Source organism: Myxocyprinus asiaticus, chromosome 5 (genome assembly GCF_019703515.2).
Source record: "Myxocyprinus asiaticus isolate MX2 ecotype Aquarium Trade chromosome 5, UBuf_Myxa_2, whole genome shotgun sequence".
Lineage (NCBI taxonomy): Eukaryota > Metazoa > Chordata > Actinopteri > Cypriniformes > Catostomidae > Myxocyprinus > Myxocyprinus asiaticus.
Window position 1 is genome coordinate 26,936,885 of NC_059348.1, and position 22,891 is coordinate 26,959,775.

General features: G+C 36.8%; 2 protein-coding genes and 1 pseudogene across 2 annotated transcripts in view; 1 reads left to right on the forward strand and 2 right to left on the reverse strand.

The window, feature by feature from the left end:
• Positions 1–22,891, forward strand: part of LOC127440281 (UPF0415 protein C7orf25 homolog) — a 340,920-nt gene that overhangs the window by 232,071 nt on the left and 85,958 nt on the right. The gene's annotated exons all lie outside the window — the stretch shown is intronic.
• Positions 295–9,753, reverse strand: LOC127441157 (zinc finger and BTB domain-containing protein 47-like; annotated as a pseudogene).
• The window catches only part of LOC127440282 (vasoactive intestinal polypeptide receptor-like), a 75,782-nt gene continuing 67,153 nt past the window's right edge, over positions 14,263–22,891 (reverse strand). The window contains exons 7-13 of the mRNA XM_051696768.1: positions 22,412–22,565; positions 20,332–20,392; positions 19,852–19,918; positions 19,654–19,745; positions 19,418–19,547; positions 18,460–18,501; positions 14,263–16,410 (exon numbers count right to left, since the gene is read on the reverse strand). Coding sequence (XP_051552728.1) covers positions 16,219–16,410; positions 18,460–18,501; positions 19,418–19,547; positions 19,654–19,745; positions 19,852–19,918; positions 20,332–20,392; positions 22,412–22,565 — 738 coding nt within the window. The 3' untranslated portion in view covers positions 14,263–16,218. The remainder of the gene's footprint in view (positions 16,411–18,459; positions 18,502–19,417; positions 19,548–19,653; positions 19,746–19,851; positions 19,919–20,331; positions 20,393–22,411; positions 22,566–22,891) is intronic.

The following is a 22,891-nucleotide window of genomic DNA, read 5'->3' on the forward strand; positions in this document are numbered from 1 at the left end:
ACAACAGAAGTACAAAAAATAAATAAATATCCATACCGAAATTAGTATAGTTAAAAAATTAGAAACTCTTCACATTAACACTAACTAATAAAGTGCCAGAAACAGAATCTACTGACTTTATATTTCAATCAACACTTGTGGACAAATATATTACATAAAGTGTAAACTAAATGCTACTTTATATGATTTTGTACATAAAAACATACATACAGTAAACATACTTTACATAAAAGTGAATATGTATTGCATATAGAATATATCTAGGAAATAGTGTCAGTATTATAGTTAGAATATTTTTTGCCTAACTAGGGTTTATCATAGCACAACTGACTGTTGCATTTTCAATGAATGTTTCAAATGGGAATGGAAGAAATATTGTCAATAGTATTGCGAGCACATTATGAGAGATGATAAGAAAAAGAACACTGGCTAATTCAGGCTCTTTGCTACTTAAAATACCTCTGTATCAGAAAGAAAACAGTATTATAACAGAGCAGTAGTTCCAGGTTTCAACAGTCTGTCCTCCCAGAAGAGAGGAGAGGTGTAAGAGAACGCAGGTGAGAACGTGATGGAGCCACATCAACTGAGAGCAGCACAGGTGATGGAAAAGAGACTATGCCATGCTGATGTGGGCTGATATCTCTCAGTGTTTCCATCTCGACGGCCAATTCTTGGTTTGCAGCAGGTTCCATTTGATTGGTTAAAGCAGAGGGGTCATATTCTGGATGAATGGCCTCAGAGGTGGAGGGGTTTCTGACATGGGAACGCTTCTCTCTGTGAGCTTTCAACATGTTGGAGAAGCGAAATCGCTGGCTGCACACTTCACAGGGGTACGGCTTCTCTCCAGTGTGTGTTCGGCGGTGACGCTTCATATTGGGTCGACTTGTGAAGCTCTTCCCACAGATCTCACATATATATGGTTTCTCTCCTAGAAAGAACCATTAGAACAAGTTTACAATGGCACAATGGATTTGAGAGAGTGCCATGCAGTTGTGTCAACATAAATGGGTAGTTGACATGAAATTTAGAGTTCAGCAACTAAAATATACACTTTCCCTTATACATAGACTAAACATATTGTACTGTACATAGACACATTACAAACAGAGTCAGCTGTATCTCTAATCAATATCAGACTAGAGTTCAAAATGTCTTACCTCACACTGGAACAGCTTCTCTCCTGAGTGTTGGAGAGAGTGGACTTTCAGTGACATGCTCCTTTTAAAGGACTTGCCACATGTCTCACAGGTAAATGGCATCTCCTTGGTGTGTGCTGAAGGAATATTAAATAAGTAGGAAAAGAGATCATTCAGTAAATGTTTAGAGTTAAGAGAATGGGGGAGAGTATAAGTAAAGCTTTGAAAGTGAAAAGGCCAGTTAAACATCTCACCGACCATGTGTTTGCGTACATGAGCCATTGTGTAGAATTTCTTCTCACAGAATTCACAAGTGTACCTCTTCTCAGCATAGCCATGGACAATCTTATTGTGCTCATGGAGGGACCAGAGCTTCCTGAAGACTTTTCCACAGATTAGACACTACAAAATAAATACACACACCAATAAAAATTCTGTTCATGTGTGTCAACCTGCCCCGTAAAAGTGACAACATGCTCTGTCCTGACTTTCATGAAAAATACCTTTGTCCTAAGAACACAATTAAACCTTTTGGTAAAAATCTGCCTTCATAATATAGTTGACCCTTGCCTTAATGCATGCTAGTGTGGTTTGGTTACACACACTTGTTTACAAAAGTGCTAGAATTCTCAGTAATTATTCTAAGTTAAGAGGATTTTGGATAGAGCCCGACCGATATGGGATTTTTGAGACCAATACCGATTTTAGAGAGGGAAAATTCACCGATTACCGATATGGTGACCGATATAGCTAGTTTTTGAGCTGGAATGAAAACAGACCTTTTGCACCGATATGACTATGCAAAGGTACTCAGAAGGCTGCTTTCTTAAATATTTTTATCAAAGAATATTTGACATTATTATTATAATACATTGTCAACAAATTATAGAAATGAACACTGAGAAAATGAAGAATAAATAAAAATACAATAAATAGCTTAATAAATATCAGTACTGTTTAGTATCAGTCAAATGCTGACCATTAAAATAAAGAATAAATAAAAATAAAATAAATAACTAAATAAACATCAGTACTGTATGTTTAGTATCAGTCAAATGCTGACCATTAAAACAAAGAATAAATAAAAATAAATAATAAATAGCTAAATAAACATCAGGGGCCGGTTGCACCAGCTATACATATGTTACAACTTAGCCTTGTTGTGGCGTAAATGGGCACTAAGTCACAATTTACACTCTATTAAATATTTGAGCGTTGCACCATTAAATTTATGTAGGACGTAACCCTACGTATAAACTAAATATATACGGCAGCCTCCGACCAGGAGTAACTGATGGAATAAAAAAACGCATTCAAAAAAAAAAAAAAAAAAAAAAAAAAAAAAAATATATATATATATATATATATATATATATATATATATATATATATATATATATATATATATATAGGATATTAAAATGAATAAATATCTATTTTTCCATCCTGTTGTATTAGTATTTATCACCTCTCATTTATTTTAGATACAGTTCCTATATATTATTATTTACAAAGGGCAAATATACTATTTATTAAATCTACTTTTATTACGTATCCTATTTTAATGTCTGGAAAACCAGACTTTTAAATATTACATTTTATAAATGCAACGACTGGAATTGTTCGGTTGAAGGGGGTACCAAACTGTGAATCCTGAACAAAACAGTTTGGTGAATACTAGGGATGTGCGAGACTGTCGACTAGTCGACTAAACGGTTCTGATGCTGCTAGTCGACACTGGAATTACTAGTCGGTTAATATTTCCCCCCATTAAACTGATCATCATTTTTACACATTTACGTTTGGCTTTATATTTTTACAGAGGTTGCACTTAAATTACTGTCATATTAATGTTACATATTTTAAATAGAATTAATAATGCAAATATTATTTAAAAAAACAAAAAACAAAAAAACAAAAAGGATATCTGGAGCAGATAGAGTTTAACTTCACCTCAGGCCGCGCGTGCGTCTTCCCTCTCACTCGCGGCGCGTGCAGGAAAATGTCCTCTCACTAGACAAGCAAACTCAGCAAAGTAGTAATGAAATCACTTCGGTGGTGCGGGAATTTTCACATTTGAGTCTTCTTTAAATCTGTGCATGCTTGTACGTTATTTTTCCGCTGAGCGGGCTTTTTCAAGCGCAGGATAGCCGCCTCAGGTGAGTCAAGTCCCGTCTTTCACCGGACCATGTACAGGGGTTAATTTTACTCATCCAAAAATGTATGCTTTTGAGTAAGTAGCCTAGAACATAACTGTTTTAGACTAGGTATGCAATTTTTTAATCTGCTGATTAAGAAGGCTATTTTCAATGGGGTGCCGACTGCTTAACATGTTAAACTATCTTTTATTCTGTGTGCACGTCATGTTTAGAATATATTAGGTTTATTGTAGGCTACATCACAGGCCTATTTTTTCTGTCCTATGGCTGCTTTTTAAATTTTTATTTATTTATTATTTTTTTTACATCGTAACTGTTATTGGTTGATGTTCTTTACCGAACAGCTGTCGTATTAGATCAATGACTAATGCACGACTGCACATCGTGAAATACCAGCAACTTTTAAGCGCACTTGTTTTCTCTCTCATAGATTTGGCTTAACCCGTCTGTTAATTATTTTCAACAATGTCCTGACTGTTTTAATATGTTAAGTAACTTTTACTTGGTGATTTCCATTTAGAACAGGCTTTTAATGGTTGTTCCATTGATCCTGCACTATTCATTCAATTGTTTTAATAATTATGCCTCTTAAATATTCGCTAATGTTGATTCAGTGAATGTGTGTCATGTTCTATATTTAATGTACAATGATCATAATTTAAGGCAAGCACGTCGCTGATAAATGCCCCTTTTCAGTGGAATTTAGCATCGGATTTTGAATAGATTAAGTATTTTAAATGGGTCGCATACATTTTTTTTTTTTTTTTTTTACTGTTTTCTTAAGGTTGGTTTCTCTTTAGACTAGTCTGTTACAAAACTTCTGTTTAAACGACAGTCAAATTAGTCGTAGAGCACATCCCTAGTGAATACAAGTTTACACGCTGACAACAATGAAAGTAGCTACGTGGTTAGCTAGTTAGCTATAAGCTCGTTGCCACGGAGAGTAAAATATGGACTTTATTTACTTTCCAGCATTGTGTCTCACCAATTAGGTAACAGCAAAGCGTGAATTCAACACTCAACAGACGCAATCCACCACCTCACCGTTGTCTGATGAGCTGCGAAAAGATGCTCTGATGTTTACCTTTCAATCTGCTACATTACTGACAAACTGTAGCTGGCTAACAGCAAACAGATGTGATAAACATGAGTGACATGGTTGTCAGGGACAGGGTTAACGTTATATTTGTTATATAAAACGATGGAGTCATTTTTGTATTAACTTTCCAGTATGTATTTCACACACTAGTTAGCAATTTAAGGAGAAGAGATTGCTCAAATCCGCACCGTTTAACTCCACCCTGTCTGCAGAACCACCGTCAGTTCAGAGTCAGCTCTGTAAACAATGGAGTCGGAGCATGCTCTGCTGGACAAACTACGCTATGACACCAATTCTAAAGCATTGTTTTCTGCATTATATGTTCTGAAAAAAAGTTTTCATATCGGCGCATATCGGTAAAATATACGGCGATACCGATATATCAGTGAAAGTCTAATATCGATATATCGGTCGGGCACTAATTTTGGACTAGGAGTTTGAAGCCAGCATACAAAACCTCTGCAAGAAAAAACATATTTGCGCAATTTGACTTTTTTGTGTGTGTGTGATTTTCTCCCCTTTTCTCCCCAATTTGGAATGCCCAGTTCCCAATGTGTTCTAAGTTCTCGTGGTGGCGTAGTGCCTCGCCTCAATCCGGGTGACGGAGGATGAATCTCAGTTGCCTCCGCGTCTGAGACCGTCAATCCACGCATCTTATCATGTGGCTTCATGTGCGCGTTACCGCAGAGACCTAGCGCGTGTGGAGGCCCACGCTATTCTCCGTGGCATCCACGCACAACTCACCACGCGCCCCACCAAGTGCGAAACACATTATAGTGACCATGAGGAGGTTAACCCAATGTGACTCTACCTACCCTAGCAACCGGACCAATTGGTTGCTTAGGAAGCCTGGCTGGAGTCACTCAACACGCCCTGGATTCAAACTCGTGACTCCAGGTGTGGTAGTCAGTGTCTTTACTTTCTGAGCTACCCAGGCCCTCACAATTGGACTTTTGATTCCAAATCTTATCGTTACTGATAAATAGCCCTTGTGACAACTTCTTTGTGTGACGACTAGCCCAAGTCTCCCCTACACATACAAGCGTACAAAAGCGAATGTAAAGCACAGCACATAGTGCATGATTGTACGTGAAAACTTTGGCAACAAATATTGTAATTTATGACATTTAAAACATGGTTGTGATGTTTCCGTTACCTTTTCCATTTTTTTGTTTTGTTTTTTTTTGTTTCATGAATTGTTTTGTGCCTCGTAAAACATATAATAAGCTGTTAAATTCAGGTGTACTGTAGCTTTAAAAAGACATAGATTTTATTTTTATGATTGTGGTGGGGTGATGGGGGAACATGTCCACCCTTTGTTAACATGAAACCTTCGCCACAGGTTTAATGACAGTTTCCACTGTGACAACTTACCCCATATACTGTTGTCACAAAAGGTCAACATTTGTTTAATGAACTGTATCTTTTTCCAATAGCAATTAATTTTAATAGCTTTTTTGTAGCCAAGACTTTAAGGTATGTGACTCTGCAGAAATTGACTTTCAAAAATGAACACATTGCAATTGTTTTTAAAAATATTGTGATTGCGATTTGAACAGTGGTATGATAAACTACAGTATGACTAATATGATTCATCAACTCCTTTTGCTGCTGCTAAGATATCAAGGCTAAAAAAATGAAGGACATAAAATAACATTGAAGCAACAGCCCTCGTGTTGAACAGGGTGTATGACAACTTCAAAATAGCAAGTGATGACTTTTGTCTCCAAATTAAGTCATGTTTTGCTGATGCTCTGCTGCCAGTAAGAGTTACACTTTAAGAGTGTTAAAGAACTGATAGACCCAGCTCTCTTTGCATTCACATTGTACCTGAACTTGCATGTGGACTCGAGCCTTTTTCAGTCTAATTTAGTTGTCCACTTTTCATTCACACTGTTATTTTTGTTGTATTCGGCGTACTTAAAAGGGTTAGTTAACCCAAAAATTATAATTCTCTCATCATTTACTCATCCTCATGCCACCCCAGATGTGTATGGGCTTCTTTCTTCTGCAGAACACAAATTATGATTTTTAGAAGAATATTTCAGCTCTGTCCATACAATGCAAGTGTAACAATTTTGGGTGCCAAAATGTTGACGCTCCAAAAAGCACATAAAGACATCATGAAAGTACTCCATATGACTCCAGTGTTTTAATCCACATTTTCAGAAGTGATATAATAGGTGTGGGTGAGAAACATCAATATTTAAGTCCCTTTTTGCTTGAAATTCTTCTCCTTGCCCAGTAGGGAGTGATATGCATGAAGAATGTGAATCACCAAAAACACAAGAAGAAAAATGAGAAAGTGATCTGTTTCTCACCCACACCTATCATATTGCTTCTGAACACATGGATTTAACCACTGGAGTCATATGGATTAGGCTACTTTTATGCTGATTTATGTGATTTATGGAGCTTCAAAATTTTGGCGCCCATTCCTTTGCATTGTATGGAGCAAAAGTGCTGAAATATTCTTCTAAAAATCTTAGTTTGTGTTCTGTAGAAGAAAGTAAGTTACACACATCTGGGATAGCATAAGGGTGAGTAAATGATAAGAGAATTATAATTTTTGGGTGAACGATCCCTTTACGCATCCACTCCTTTGACTTCTATTCCGACAAAACAGCCTCTGATCTCCTTGTCCGGATATTATTAGCAGACTTTGAAGACTATCTTGACGCATGCAGCCTACATATTTATTTAATCAAATCACAGCTGTTTGTGATTTAATAATCACACAAGGAATATACACATTTTGACTTTAATTGATTGTGTTGCTCTACCCTGAACACAATATTAACCTAAAACATGTGCTTCATGTGGTAACATCTAAATTAACTTGTTTATTCAAGTCAAAATATTATTTAACATCACTGAATCAACCTGGATGCATCAGATTACACCAACAAAACTCATTTAAATGGTTAGATCAAGTAGAAATAGCTCATTAAGGTAACAATCACAGGTCACCACATTTTACAGTGTATATAGTATATACCTGTATGCTCTTCTCACAGTCTGTCTGCTGATGTAGCAGTAGTTCACTTTCCAGGGGGAAGCGCTTGCCACACTTGTAACAGATGTACGTGCGGTTATGTGTCTTGTTCATGTGTTTCTCCAAGTACCAGCATTTATTGAAGATCTTTGGGCACCTCACACAGGGAAAGCTCTGAATTTCCAACTTATCTTTCTGCTCCTCAGATCCCGCACTCTTGCCTCACTCTCACACCGGTTCTTTGGGAGACCATCGCTATTGCATCAACGGAGTCGCGGGTTTGTCGTAAGGGTCTTTCAGGCATGAATACAGGTAATGTGTGGCTCTCTACTCCACTAAGCCCCACATCATCTTCACTTTGCTCACCCACCTCTTCCTCCTCCTCCATGGGCACATTATCTCTAGATTCCTCAACAGTCTGATCATTCATCCTTGCTTTTCCAGGAACCTGTCACCCTGATGGAGATTGAGCTGCCGTGTTAGGAGAACTGCCCTCTAAACCTTTGGATACATTAAGGGTCTGATTGTTAAAATTCAGCTCGACAATAATTTGCTCACTATTAAATGAAGCAAGATCTTCAGATTCCTTTGATCCTTCGGTTTTGCCTTCGACATAACAAGCACTTGCTTTTACACTTCCTGGACACCCATCACTGCCCTGACCAGCATATGGGCTTCCATCACTTTTCCCCACATAGATCTTGGCACAGGTAGGGTCCTTCTCTTGCTTGATCTCCATGAGAAAGTTAGAGTTCACTGAGTTGCAGTTGCAATTGCTCCAGCTCTGAGAACTGGTTTCCTGTTTGGCTTGGTCTACACTAGGACTGATTCCCAGTGAGCCTCTGGCAATGAGCTCGCTACAGGAAGTGGCAATGTTGCTCATCTGGAGCACAGTAGCAGCCTTGAGCATGTCCTGGGCATTGCAACTGGTGACCAGGAGTTTGGAAGTGTAGATGAAGTTCAGGATTTGCGTCAAGCCTTGAGGCCTGAGGGCCTCTAGAGAGAGCTCCACTCGCTGCAGCTCCTTACTACAGGCAAAGAGCGAGTGGAAGAAGGGGCTGTAGACTGCTAGTACTCCCATATGGGCCTGGAAAGAGGTCTGGTGGTGCAGGAGAACGATGTCAACATCACATAGGTCTGGTTGGAATAGACGTTGCTTGTTAAGCCTGTCTATCAAAAAGGTACAGTGAAGGGCCACATCCTCTACCAGGGATAACTCTGCCAATGGGTGATCAGCAGTCTTCTCCACAATCAGCAACAACAGTACATTGGATATGATTAAGACACATTTGAACTATTTAAAATATTAGATTTTGCTTTATATTGCAATAAAGCATGACAATGTAACACAGTAAACACTGCATGCTGGTGAGACACCAGAGGTGTCATGCCCATTCAGAGATTTTGAGCCAAGAGGATTTTGAATTGATTAAATGATTAAATGATTAAATTGAATGAATATTGCATGTAAAAAAGAATGTCTGTGGCAGAAATCTTTATTCACACATCTAAATTTGGTCAGTCCAAACTTAGGGGTGGTTGTGGCTGAACATGAACATGATGCCTCCAGAAAAAAACATAGGTGCATGACACCCATGGGTCTCACAATAAAAAGAAACAAAATAAATAAAAAACAACAACAATTAAGAATTCAGATTTTGGGGGCCTGGGTAGCTCAGCGAGTATTGACGCTGACTACCACCCCTGGAGTTGCGAGTTCGAATCCAGGGTGTGCTGAGTGACTCCAGCCAGGTCTCCTAAGCAACCAAATTGGCCCGGTTGCTAGAGAGGGTGGATTCACATTGGGTAACCTCCTCGTGGTCGCGATTGGTGGTTCTCGCTCTCAATGGGGCGCGTGGTAAGTTGTGCGTGGATCGCGGAGAGTAGCATGAGTCTCCACGTGCGGAGTCTCCGCAGTGTCATGCACAACAAGCCACGTGATAAGATGCGTAGATTGACTGTCTCAGAGGCGGAGACAACTGAGACTTGTCCTCCGCCACCTGGATTGAGGTGGGCATTCCAAATTGGGAGAAAAGGGGATAAAAAAAAGAAAAAAATTGTATCCTGTATTGGAACTGGGACCACAGACCACAGCGCAAAGGGAAAGCGGTACCGCGAACATTAAAAGGAGCATCGCAAAGAAAAAATGCATACCGCAAAGTGAAACTCAAAGAAAAAGAAGTGTTGCAAAAAAAATTATGCCAAAAGTCTGTTGCAGATTTAAAAAAAGGATCTCAATTCTTGGGTTTCGTGTACAACATACATTGTTTTTTGCGATACTTTATTTTTTTTGGAAATATATAAGGCATCATATTGTCTCCATACCACTGTGATGAAAGTGTGTCCTTGTGCGTCAAACGTCATGACACCATTACTGCGTCAGTACTAAACATGCGCAGATCATCCCAGTTTCACAAAGCAATCCGATCAAGTGTTTACCTTGCAAAAATGATCTTTTCAAACAGATTAGAAATTGTTTACACCGCCCCTTACAATCCGAATGAAATTTAAATCGGATGTTGCCAATTTAATCCGACTGACGTGGTTCCGAGACTTTTTTTTATTTGGATTAAGCTTCTAGTCGGATCACAAACGGATTACCAGGTTTCATGTAAACGCAGCTACTGAGTCAACTGATTCATAAAAAATAAATAAAAATAAAAACAGAGTCGTTCACCACTGAAACATTGTAACTGAATGAGAATGATTAATTCACTTAAAAGATTCGATCAAAAACACTGATACATTTACAAACGAAACACCGCTAGTTAAAATCAGGGCGCAATGGAGTTGTGTTTGATGCGTTACCTTCTTTTGGTACTATTTTCACTGGCGGAGAAGAAAAGCACAAACTAACAGGCCACTTTTTTGTCTGAAAAGTACAGCATTTATTATTATTTACAGCTATATAACATGATATATAAAATGTTCTGAAAGTTGAACTAGATATAGCACCATTATTACAAACAGGCACCACTGCTAATTTAATTTATGTTATTCTTCAAAACTACCTGAGCCATGGCAGGTAGTTTATTTTGGTATGACATGCATGTATTAAAATTTGAACAGGTATTTCAATAATAAAATTCAAAAATAATACAATTAGAGCATCATAACTATGAGGTGACAGTTGACTATCAGATTCTACAGGCCTAAATGTATACATTTCCAATAATTTCCAAATATGCAGGACATCAGGATAAGCAGTCTGAGAGGGGGGCTTACTACCATGATGATTCAGTGGTCTCTGCCTCGAAGGAGTACCGGTTCCCCTCCTTAGCATTTAAATGATTACTATTCATGAAAATGTCATTTCTATCCACACTCTGTTCTTCTGTTTATACATCGGTCCTTTTTCGCCATGTCCGCGTGCAGATCGGTTCGCACTCTCTCCGAGGGGAGTGATGATGGTTGGAGGTCCAGAATCATATGGGACGTTTTGTCTAGACAGCGTTAAAGCGACAGGGACATGATTAAACGGGGAAGAATTCCATAATACACAGCTTTCTAAGTGAATTTTTGTTTATAAATGGCAGAATAATCGTTTAGATTTGTATTATTATTTTTATTATTATTATTATTATTTTAAAATGATCTCCTTCCGCACCTTACGCATGCTGCGCAGTCATTACAGCATTAAAGCCCATGGCAGCCGGGGTCAACGAGTCCATAGCGGAGTTAACCTGTTCAACGCAGACAGTTCGAGATAGCTGTAGTGTTCCACTGTGGACACAAGGTGTCGCTAGAACACAGTGTGCTATCGCTCTCACAGCTTTGCCTCAGATTTGATTGCCAAAACTATTGTATTATATAATTTGCCCACAATTCGCAACTGCTTTTTCTAGACGTTCTTGCATTGGAAAAGTAATGCTACAGTTAATGTTTTGAGATTACTGTTTGATATTTTGATTTTAGTTCATGTTAGCTAATGCAGTTAACTAATGTTAGGCTATGTAGTTGACTAATGTTAACAAATATTTTTTTTTTTCTAAAGTGTTACCCATGCACATTTGTTCTGTGAGGAGAAAAACAGCCATAGATATCTTTCTTTTAATCTCAAGTTTTCTGCCTATGGATCTGTTGGTAGGCCAAGAACATCAAAGACTTATTTCTTGCCAAAAGTTTTTGAAGGAGTGAGTGAGTTTATAAATCAACTCATTATCTTGGCCTATATATGAGACTGCAGTTCTGTTACACACAAGTTGAAAAATTAAATCAATTATAAAAACATGCACATAATCACTAAATGCAGAATGATGTTTATTCTGCACAAAATAATTTCTGCATTTATTGTTATTGTGTATTGTTAAGAACAATTAATTTAATATATTTACTGTTGTTATTAATATGCATAAGTTTAGAATATGTGATACATTTTTTGAGTGTCATAAGCACTATGAACTATGTAGTGTTAACCTCAAACAGTCAAAATGTTAGAATAGCTGAACACCAGAAAATATTTTGTCTACAACAAGGTGGAAAAGGAGACTACTGTCATTCAGATATTTCCATAAATCAAACGATGTATTTAAACTTATGTTGTTAAAGGGCCTTGCGAACAAAGATGTTTATGGTTGTAATATTGTAATAGATTTTTTTGCATTATATGTCATATGTTCTTCATAAATACTTCCCATTTTTGACCTTTCTGAGACTACCTATAGTACAACAATGAATTCATCCAATGAAGGGAGTTGCAGTTATTGCACAGATCATGACTTACTTTAAAGGTTCACCTGGCATAGAAAAACGAAAATTCTCCCATCATTTACTCACCCTCATGCCATCCCAAAATGTGTACTTTCTTTCTTCTGCAGAACACAAACAAAGATTTTAAGAAGAATATCTCAGCTCTATATCTTCACAATGCAAGTGTGACCTCTTTTGTAAGTCGCTTTGGATAAAACCGTCTGCCAAATGAATAAATGTAAATGAATGGGTACTAAAATTTTGAAGCTCCAGAAGCAAATAAAGGCAGCATAAAAGTAATACATATATGACTCCAGTGGTTAAATACATATCTTCTGAAGTGATATGATAGCTGTGGGTGAGAAACAGATCAATATTTAAATCTTTTTTTGCTATTAATCTCCACTTTAACTTTTCTTCTTTTGTTTTTGGCAGTTCACATTCTTCATGCATATCGCCACCCACTGGACAGGGAGGAGAATTTATATTAAAAAATAACTTGAATATTGATTTCTCACCCACAGCTATCATATCGCTTCAGAAGATATGGATTTAACCGCTGGAGTCATATGGATTACTTTCAAGCTGCCTTTACGTGCTTTTTGGAGCTTCAAATTTCTGGTCGCCATTCACTTGCATTGAATGGACCTACAGAGCTGAAATATTCTTCTAAAAATCTTCGTTTGTGTTCTGCAGAAGATAGAAAGTCATACACATCTGGGATGGCATGAGGATGAGTAAATTATGAGAGAATTTTCATTTTTGGGTGAACTATCCCTTTAATATTACATGATATTATGTTTTTGACACGACAAGGGTTTATATCTTATATAATTAATAACTGTATATCTTAACTAATTAACATGGTGTCCTTCCAGGCTTAGTTTTTAGCCCTCCACCCATGGGAGTACATTCACTTAAGTAAAATCCTCTGGAGAGACTTCCTCCTGTTGGCTCCTCTGCTCAGTTCTAAAAAAAACAAAAAAAAAAAACATTTTGTTTATCTGTTGGAGTTCTCTCTTATATAATTTTAAACCAAGCTTGACCATGCTGAGTTTGGGTAATCTGTCTGGTGGGAAAATCAATCCGCTCATTGGTATTAATGCTTCTAACAGTATAAGGAGAGATAGGCGAAGAGAGAGAGAGAGAGAGAGAGAGAGAGAGTTACAAAAATAATTAAAAAAGGGATTTGGTAGATAAATAAATCACAGATGTGTTTCAGAGGGAGGTAAACAAAGAATATATCTGACTCTCTCACCACTTTCCACTTTGTCTTTTAGTTACTGGTCCTGTTTCTCTCTCTCTCTCTCTCTCTCTCTCTCTCTCTCTCTCTCTCTCTAGTTTACATTGCATTTTTTTTAAACATGAGGACAGATGCACAGTATATGAAAACAAAGCAATTGCTATTTTTGTTGACTTAATGCCAGAATTCATACAGTACATTGTGTTGAGAAATAAAAATAGCAGCAGTTTGTTTTAAGTGCTTTGTATAAATACCTACCAGCATCAAATTGAAAAATATAAATAAATAAAAAATAAATAAAAAAATCTGACATTTCATAAAAATCATATTGATGTGTCATTTAAAGTGACATTATGTTGTCACCTTAAATCAATGCGCTTATTGGTATGTTGATGATGACAATATTTATGTTCAAGGTTTACAATTTATAACCTGCAGTTGCTACCTTAAGCTATTTCTACTTGATATAAACTGGTTTTGCCTGAATAAATTAGTTTTGTTGATGTAACCTAACGTAGCCATGTTTTTCAGACATGTTAATTAATATTTTGGCTTGAATCAAATCAGTTAAGATGTTACCATATGAAGCACATTTGTCAGACAGTTAGATGTGATCTGATTACAAAGTAGTTTTTGTAATCTAATGGCATTTTAATCAAATGTAGTGTAACAGATTACATTTTAAATTGTAGTAACCAGATTACCGTTAAGTTAATTACTTGGGTTTCACATATTTCTATTAGTGGAATACTTTTTGAGTATTTATCCACTTCATTTGGTAACATGTTTTATTCAGTTTAATTTTTTTTAATTTGAAACAACTCATTATTATAGGTAAGATCAAGAAGAAATAGATCCTAGAGGTAACAATTGCATGTTACCACTTTTTCAGTGTATACTTTGAAAGACGACGAAGCAGGCAATCAGAGAAGTATGTCATAACATATCTAATGTAATAAAAATGTTCTGTATTCTTGATAACATATACGAGACACTTTTATAAAATAGCAACAACATTTTTAGAGACATTTCCTCTTGACTGTACATCTCATTCACACTGAGGTAAAAGAACTGCGTACGCAAACATGGAGGACATGCCAGCAACAACAGCTACAAGTAACACTACACATATTTTTGACAGGCACAGATTTTCTGGTCCCCCGCCAAAAAAAAAAAAAGAAAAAAACTTTAACAAAGACTATTCTTCTAAGAGAAAGCAATTTAGACTATTGTCTTTATAAGCAACAAGTGCACAGTTACACAACCCATGCAATTTTTCATAAATACAATTACTTTAAATCATAAATCACAACCATAAAACACAGCAAGGAACCATTTAGATTGACACACAGTACTTTAATTCAGCAGTAAATAGAAACATGCTTTTAATGACTCTCAATTAGAGACATTTATTTTTGTCCACTTGTGCACTAAAACACAAGGTCATGACACAAATGGGTAGGATTAAAAAATAGTGTCACGTCTAGATTTTTTCTAGACGTGTGTTTTGTTCATGTTTTTTGTTTGTCTTTTATTTTGAAAAGTTGTTCCTTGTCATGTTATTTCCTGTTTCCCTGCCATGTCATGTGGTTCCCTGTTTCCATGTCAAGTCATGTGATCATCCTGTTTCTCTCCATGTTCATGTGTCTTGTTTTCATTGGTTTATTGTCTTGTTAACTCATTATCAGTTCTAGTTTGTCATTGGTTTTAGTTTATTAGTCTTGTTATCTTGTTTCTAGTTCTGTCTGTTCATTGGTTGTCTTGTTACCCTTGTCCATGTATTTATACCCTCATGTTTGCTATGGTCTTTTGTCAGGTATTGTGTTTATGTAACTATGTTTGCAAGTCAAGTTCATGTTTTCTGTTCACAGTTTCTGGATATCACTCTTCATGTAAATAAACTGCACCTGGGTTCTTCACTTCATCATCGTCTGCCTGTCATTGCCAGCATCGTTACAAATAGGACTTTAGCAGAATGTCAGATTGTCTAAGTCATTCACATTAATTTTTCCAGGAATAAGAAAGGGGATAAAAATAAAACTAAGTCTCTAGAGACAAAAAAAAGTCACCATTTAGCTTACTAGGTTATTAACATTCTAAGAAATGAGTTCTTGAGCATCATAAGGGCAGGGAAAAACAATAACAAAACAGTATGCCATCACAGACACCAAACACCAACACTGAGGATTATGCATGTTTTGTTGTGTACAGGAGGGTGCCTTTGAATGGAGATCACAATTCAAATGTAGTCTCTCTCATTATGCATTGAGTGTTCCACAGTATTATTCATCAACATTCTCATGGGTGTGTAAGGCTAAGGTTTACGGGATAGTTCACCTAACAACTGACAAATGTTAGGGAGAATGACAGCTTCAGTCACTATTCACTTTTAATTTTTATGTGTTCCACCAAAGATAAAATGCATGCAAGTTTGAAACAACATGAGTGTGCATAAATGTTGACACAATTTAAATTTACTGAATGAACCGTCTCTTTATGAACATGCTTCGATTGCACCCTTTTACTAAAGACAGTGTCCCTTGCTGTTCAGAGTCAGTAGTTTAGTTAAAAACATTCAAATGTCAAAACATGTCCATTTCACCTTTGTATTTCCCTTTATTCCATCAGAGTTCTCCCTAAACAATGTGTATAATGGGATGGCTATGAGGATACATCATTATAAATGAAGAGTTCATGTATGTCTCGTGCCAAACCAACAACAATGAGCACTGAGGTGCGCTGTTTCCGATCCATTGCTACTGAGCAGTGAGATGCAAAGTTCCTACAGGATAGAGTTGAGCTGCAACCTTGGAGATGACTGATGGTGGTGTGAGTGCTTGCAAAGCACAGACTCATTGGTCTCTGTCTCTCATCATAGACGGAGCATCACTCTGCGCTTAGACAGTAGAGAAGTCATCTTGGCAGGCGGAGGCCCTGCGTGTGTTGGGGCTGCATTTAGTCATCATTGTGATTTGAGAGCTAAAGTTGATGCCGTTGCTTGCCATCGAGGGCTGCTGGTACTTGGTGTCAGCTCCCAGAAATCTCTGCATGTGCCACCGCCTCCATTTTCGTTTTATCTCAGACTGAACCTGGAGAGTGTGAGTATGAGTCAAAGAAAAGAAAAAAGTAGAATGATAACAGAGAATAGATAGGGAATGTGATGTCAATATGTTCTTAGCAGATGAGCACACACACAGTACCAAAATGACTTGCAAAAAAGTACCCAAATCATATTCAGTGGACCCAAAAAGTTTGAATGTGTAAATGCGATTGCATTAGACTACAAATGATCAGAGCAACTGGTATTTATTTTTTACAAACAAAAGAAGTTTGGAATGATAGAATGATAGATAGTACTCTAAAATGAAGACATTTGGACTGTCATAAATTATATTCTCTCTTAACACACTGGCAACTGACAGCCTGAATGTCAATACAGCAATACAGCAAAATACAACCAACTGTATATTTTATATATACTATTTTTATTGTACTGTGTATTCTATATTGTGTGTATGGTATACTGTACATTTTATATTATTATTTGTATATTGTGTTGTGTGTAATTATGTGTATATTAGATTTTAAATTGTTGTGTAAATCTGATGTTTATTGTAAATTGGTATATGTCTCAACACTGTCTTGACTGCTATGTTGCTCGGAACTGCACCTAAGACTTTCACCCACTGTTGCACTTGCGTATATGGTTGAGTGGCAATAAAGGGATTTGATTTGATTTGTTGACATTTGAAGTGTTTGGTTGTCAAATGTTAGTGGAAGATGTCAAAATTTAAGATGCTGAACAAAGATTAGATTCTTTTATCTGATTACGTTTTAGTTAAAAGTAGTGTAAAACATTACATTTCAAATTCTTGCAATCAGATTACAGTGATTGACTTTCAATTAAGTTTATTACTTTTAAATTCATTACTTGGATTACACATGTCTCCAAGTTTTTCTCCCCAATTTGGAATGCCCAATTCCCAATGCGCTCTAAATCCTCATGGTGGCGTAGTGACTCGCCTCAATCCGGGTGGCGGAGGACAAATCTCAGTTGCCTCCGTGTCTGAGAACGTCAATTCGCACATCTTATCACGTGGCTTGTTGAGCGTGTTACAGCGGAGACATAGCGTGTGTGGAGGCTTCACGCTATTCTCTGCAGCATCCATGCACAATTCACCACGCGCCCCACTGAGAGCGAACCACATTATAGTGACCACGAGGAGGTTACCCCATGTGACTCTACCCTCCCTAGCAACCGGACCAATTTGGTTGCTTAGGAGACCTGGCTGGAGTCACTCAGCACACCCTGGATTCGAACTCGTGACTCCAGGGGTGGTAGTCAGCATCTTTACTCAGCTATCCAGGCCCCCATGTCTAAATAATATTATTTATGTAGAATACATTTAAAACATGAATTATGTTCATATGCATGTCTGCACTTAATAAAAATATTTTAACATTTACACATTTCAATTTCATAACAGAATTCCATCAATAAAAATTAAGTAATCTTTAAAAAAAAAAAAAAATTTGTATTAAATAAATGTTCTTAAAAGTTACATAATTCAATTCAATGGAATTGTGATATGAAATTGAAATGCGTAAATCTTAAAAATAGGCTAAAATAATTTTAAAATAAAGTTTGTGTTTCTGTGACAGCTGAAGGGACTGTATAGATAGTATAATATATATACATTATTTTTAATTAATTGAGTGGAAAAACAAACTTTTCTTTGAAAAGTGTTTTAGAAAGTAACTTAAAAGTAGAGTAATTGGTAACGTGGTAACATTTTAGATGAAGCAATCAGTAAAATAATCTGATTAGAAATTTAGGGAAGTAATTAGTAATCTGTGGTGGATTACCTTTTTGTGTAATTTACCCAACACTGGTGATGAACTATTGCTAAGACACCCACAGTATGTGAAATTGAGGGAAACTAAAAAAGCTAAAAAAAAAAAAAAAGCAGAATTTGTTTGCAGATGCTTTGATATTTTGTTATCTAATGCAATGACATTCATGCACTTTTACGCATGACTTGTGTGCAGATAAGTCTTGGGGCCACTGTAAATGGTATTTGCATGCCTCTCACTGATAAAATAATACTTGAAAGAATATTGCATGCTGATAATTTTACCTCTCCATTTAGAAAACAGTACAGGACAGCGACACAAGATCCCTGAAGGAAAACAGACAAGGCAGTCAGTACGAGCTGCAGCAGGACAGATTTAAAGTCACGCAATTTATGTAAGATGATGCTAAATTCCTTTTAGTTTCCTGGAAGGCTCATATTTCCCATTTATTAAAGATTTTAGTTAGGGAGAAAAAATAGAAACATTGAGATCAATTATATATAAATAATTTTTATTTAAGTCATTTAGCCTTATACTGTATTTGGAGATATTGTTGAACTGTTCTAGCATTCTTAGTTCAGAAAAATGCAATAGTTATATTTAAAGGTGCACTCAGTTATTTGTTATGTACTGTATGTTGTATTGGACACTGACACCTGGGGGTGTGGATGCAGCAACTTTTAAACGCAATAGTTTTCATGATGCAGGGTGGTTACTGAGATTAAGCGAGTAGTATTCAGCTGGTCATGTGATCCTAACATGGCAGCCCCCATGAGGGGACCCTCTCCATGTAGAATAAAACTTTTATAAGGTTACTGATACAGTATATGACTGGAATCTTCATATCATGTGAGTGCTCATGATTTTATACATTTATTTTTAAAATTACTGTTTATTTCTTTAGGAATAAAACTTTTAAACTTAATGAGGAAAAAATTACTGAGTGCACCTTTCAATTTTAACTCATTTGACTTTGAGAAATGATGCACATTCAGTTAAAGTAGTTAAGACCATTTTATCTGTCAACATACATCTATTCCATCTGGCTGAATAACAAACACAAAGTGAATAAATATCACTGGGGATGTCTGGGGTTGAGGCAAGCTGGCAGATCCCATGGTGAGTCTGTCATTTTGGACATTCTTGGTATTCTACTGCCATTTAGGGAATCCAGACTAGATAAGCAAAGCTTCTAGCAGAGTAAAACTGTTTGTGTGTTTGTTTCAGTCCCCTGCTGCCTACCTGAAAGGACCCCAGGATCAAGTCAAATACCAGACGCACATTAGACTCTATATGATAAGGCATGAAGGCAAAGATTATGTAGTTTATTCCAAACAGAGGAATCAAAAGTAAAGTTGATTTTGCCAGTCTCCTGCAAATCAAATGAAATGGCATAGGTTGAAAAACAAAAGTAAGTTAATACTGTGCATGTAAGACCTTAGCATTTATGGACAATATTTATTTCAATATAAACTCACGAGTACTGGTGTGAGCCATTTCTCCCAATATCTCGGCAACTGATTTTCTGTCGAAGTATCCGGATGATACAAATGAAGAGAATAAAGTTCATCTAGAAAAACAGTATAAACTGATTGGGTTCTATTTGAAGTACTTCATTTACCACCAGCCACATTACCTTCAAATTCTCATTACATTTTAGCAATTCTGTCACTCACCAGTATTGTTATCAAAGTAGGGGTTCTTATAATCCACCACAGATCATCATCAATAAAATCCCAGCATCTGTCAAAAGGAAACAATACCCATTTAACAGTCACTACAAGAAATACTAAAGAGGCTCTAAATTTAGTCTCATGACCTCTATGATGGCATGTCATTTATCAACACAAAGAACAGCCTTGAGTGAAGTTTGTTGAAACAGGATTTACACTGTCAGTTGTATTGTAGCTATTGGCAGAAGGTGTGCAGAAGGCAGAAATTCAATTGAGCTCATAAATTCATAAAGGCAAGCACATCCTTTTCTCAATTAACTTGCTTTTCAATGTTACCCTTAAGTACAGTGGTTACAGCAGGCTGAGGCAGAAGGGACTTGTTTCTCTCCCATGAATGTGTATTTAAAAATTTAATGAAGAAGCAAAGTTAGGTGTGATTTCAGCAGAGGAGTGCTGTTCTGTGAACAAGCAGTATTTACTTACCCAATATCATGTAAATAAGCTTTTGTGATGCTCCAGATTGTTATGAAGACACCTGGAACTCCTACCACACACAGAAAACACACTTACTTGCAACTGTTCAAAAAAACAAAACAAAAAAAAAAACAAAAAAAAACTATATTGTAAAATATTTTAATATTTTTGATACATTTTAAGTATCTGTCTGAAGGCATGTTTACACAGATTTTCTTCTGAAGTAGGTCTACAAGGTAATTAGAAATTCAATAAACAAGTGGGAATGCCAGTTAGTCTTGAACCTTAATTGATCCTGAAATATAGAGATGAAGTCAGAAGTTTACACACACTTAGGTTGAAGTCATTCAAACACATTTTTTAGCCACTCCATAGATTTAATATTAGCAAATTATAGTTCTGGCAAGTCGTTTAGGACATCTTTGTGCATGACACAAGTAATTTTCCAACAATTGTTTACAGACAGATTAATTAACTTTTAATTGACTTTATCACAATTCCAGTGGGTCAGAAGTTTACATACACTAAGTTAACTGTGCCTTTAAGCAGCTTGGAAAATTCCAGAAAATGATGTCAAGCCTTTAGACATTTAGCTTCTGATAGGAGGTGTACTGAATTGGAGGTGTACCTGTGGATGTATTTTAAGGCCTACCTTCAAACTCAGTGTCTCTTTGCTTGACATCATAGGAAAATCAAAATAAATCAGCCAAGACCTCAGAAAATAAAAAATGTGGATCTCAACAAGTCTGGTTCATTCTTGGGAGCAATTTCCAAATGTTCATCTGTACAAACAACAGTACGCATGTATAAACACCATGGGACCACGCAGCCATCATACCGCTCAGGAAGGAGACGCATTCTGTCTCGTAGAGATGAACGTAGTTTGGTGCGAAAAGTGCAAATAAATCCCAGAACAACAGCAAAGGTCCTTGTGAAGATGCTGGAGGAAACAGGTAGACAAGTATCTATATCCACAGTAAATCGAGTCCTATATTGACATAACCTGAAAGGCTGCTCAGCAAGTAAGAAACCACTGCTCCATAAAAAATGCCAGACTACTCTTTGCAAGTGCACATGGGAACAAAGATCTTAATTTTTGGAGAAATGTCCTCTGGTTTAATGAAATTGAACTGTATGGCCATAATGACCATCGTTATGTTTGGAAGAAAAAGGGTGAGGCTTGCAATCCGAATAACACCATCCCAACCGTGAAGCATGGGGGTGGCAGCATCATGTTGTGGGGGTGCTTTGCTGCAGGAGGGACTGGTGCACTTCACAAAATAGATGGCATCATGAGGAAGGAAAATGTGGATATATTGAAGCAACATCTCAAGATATCAGCCAGGAAGTTAAAGCTCAGTCACAAATGGGTCTTCCAAATGGACAATGACCCCAAGCATACCTCCAAAGTTCTGACCTCAATCCGACAAAAAATGTGTGGGCAGAACTGAAAAAGCATGTGTGAACTAGTTACACCAGTTCTGCCTGGAGGAATGGGCCAAAATTCCAGCAACTTATTGTGAGAAGCTTGTGGAAGGCTATCCAAAACATTTGACCCAAGTTAAACAATTTAAAGGTAATGCTACCAAATACTAACAAAGTGTATGTAAACTTCTGGCCCACTGGGAATGTGATGAAAGAAATAAAAGCTGAAATAAATAATTCTCTCTAATATTATTCTGACATTTCACATTCTTAAAATAAAGTAGTGATCCTAACTGACCTAAGACAGGCAATGTTTTCTATGATTAAATGTCAGGAATTGTTAAAAACTGAGTTTAAATGTATTTGGCTAAGGTGTATGTAAACTTCTGACTTCAACTGTAAATCCGATCCTGCTTTAAGAATTGTAAATTTAAAGAAATGTGTCATGTGAAACATTTGCCAACACTAGTACTGTACATTTATGACGTCAAAGAGAGGTTAATTACCAAGTCGTAAGTGTGTACACGCTCAAAGTCCTATTGACTTTAGTGATCAATTTGTCTTTCACATTTGACAGGTGCTGCTCTTAAGTTGCGAAGATTTATAAGACCTAAGGGCAATTTCTCTCTATTTTATTGATGCTGAGATACAAGCACGTACTCACCCCATCCAATGAGAATGTACCACCAAAAGTACTTCCTCTCAGAGAAGAAGGATACAGCCAGTAGAGCATGGAGATAAAGACCTTCCACCAATAACCAGAAGAAACTGGCCATGACGCCATACTGGAAGAACACCACTGCAGCCTTGCAGCTCACCTGTGAAATGCAGAGAGAGTTCTGTTTAGAGCTATTATGCACTTGTATATATTATAACAGGAACTGTGGTCTTGCATGTTTACCGTGTATTTAAACAAATGGAATGCCTTTACTGTTTACTACACTGGTTTGTAGCATGTGCTAGGCACAAGAAAACATTGTGCAACACTTCTAATGAGGAGCATTAAATAAAGTGTAAACACATATAATTAATTGCTGTATGCTGTTCTGTTAATGTTTGACGCTTGTATTATTTCTAGTGTGCTGATAGTAGTACAAACTGCACCTGCACTGCATAATTTATCACCTATTAGTATTCCATAATT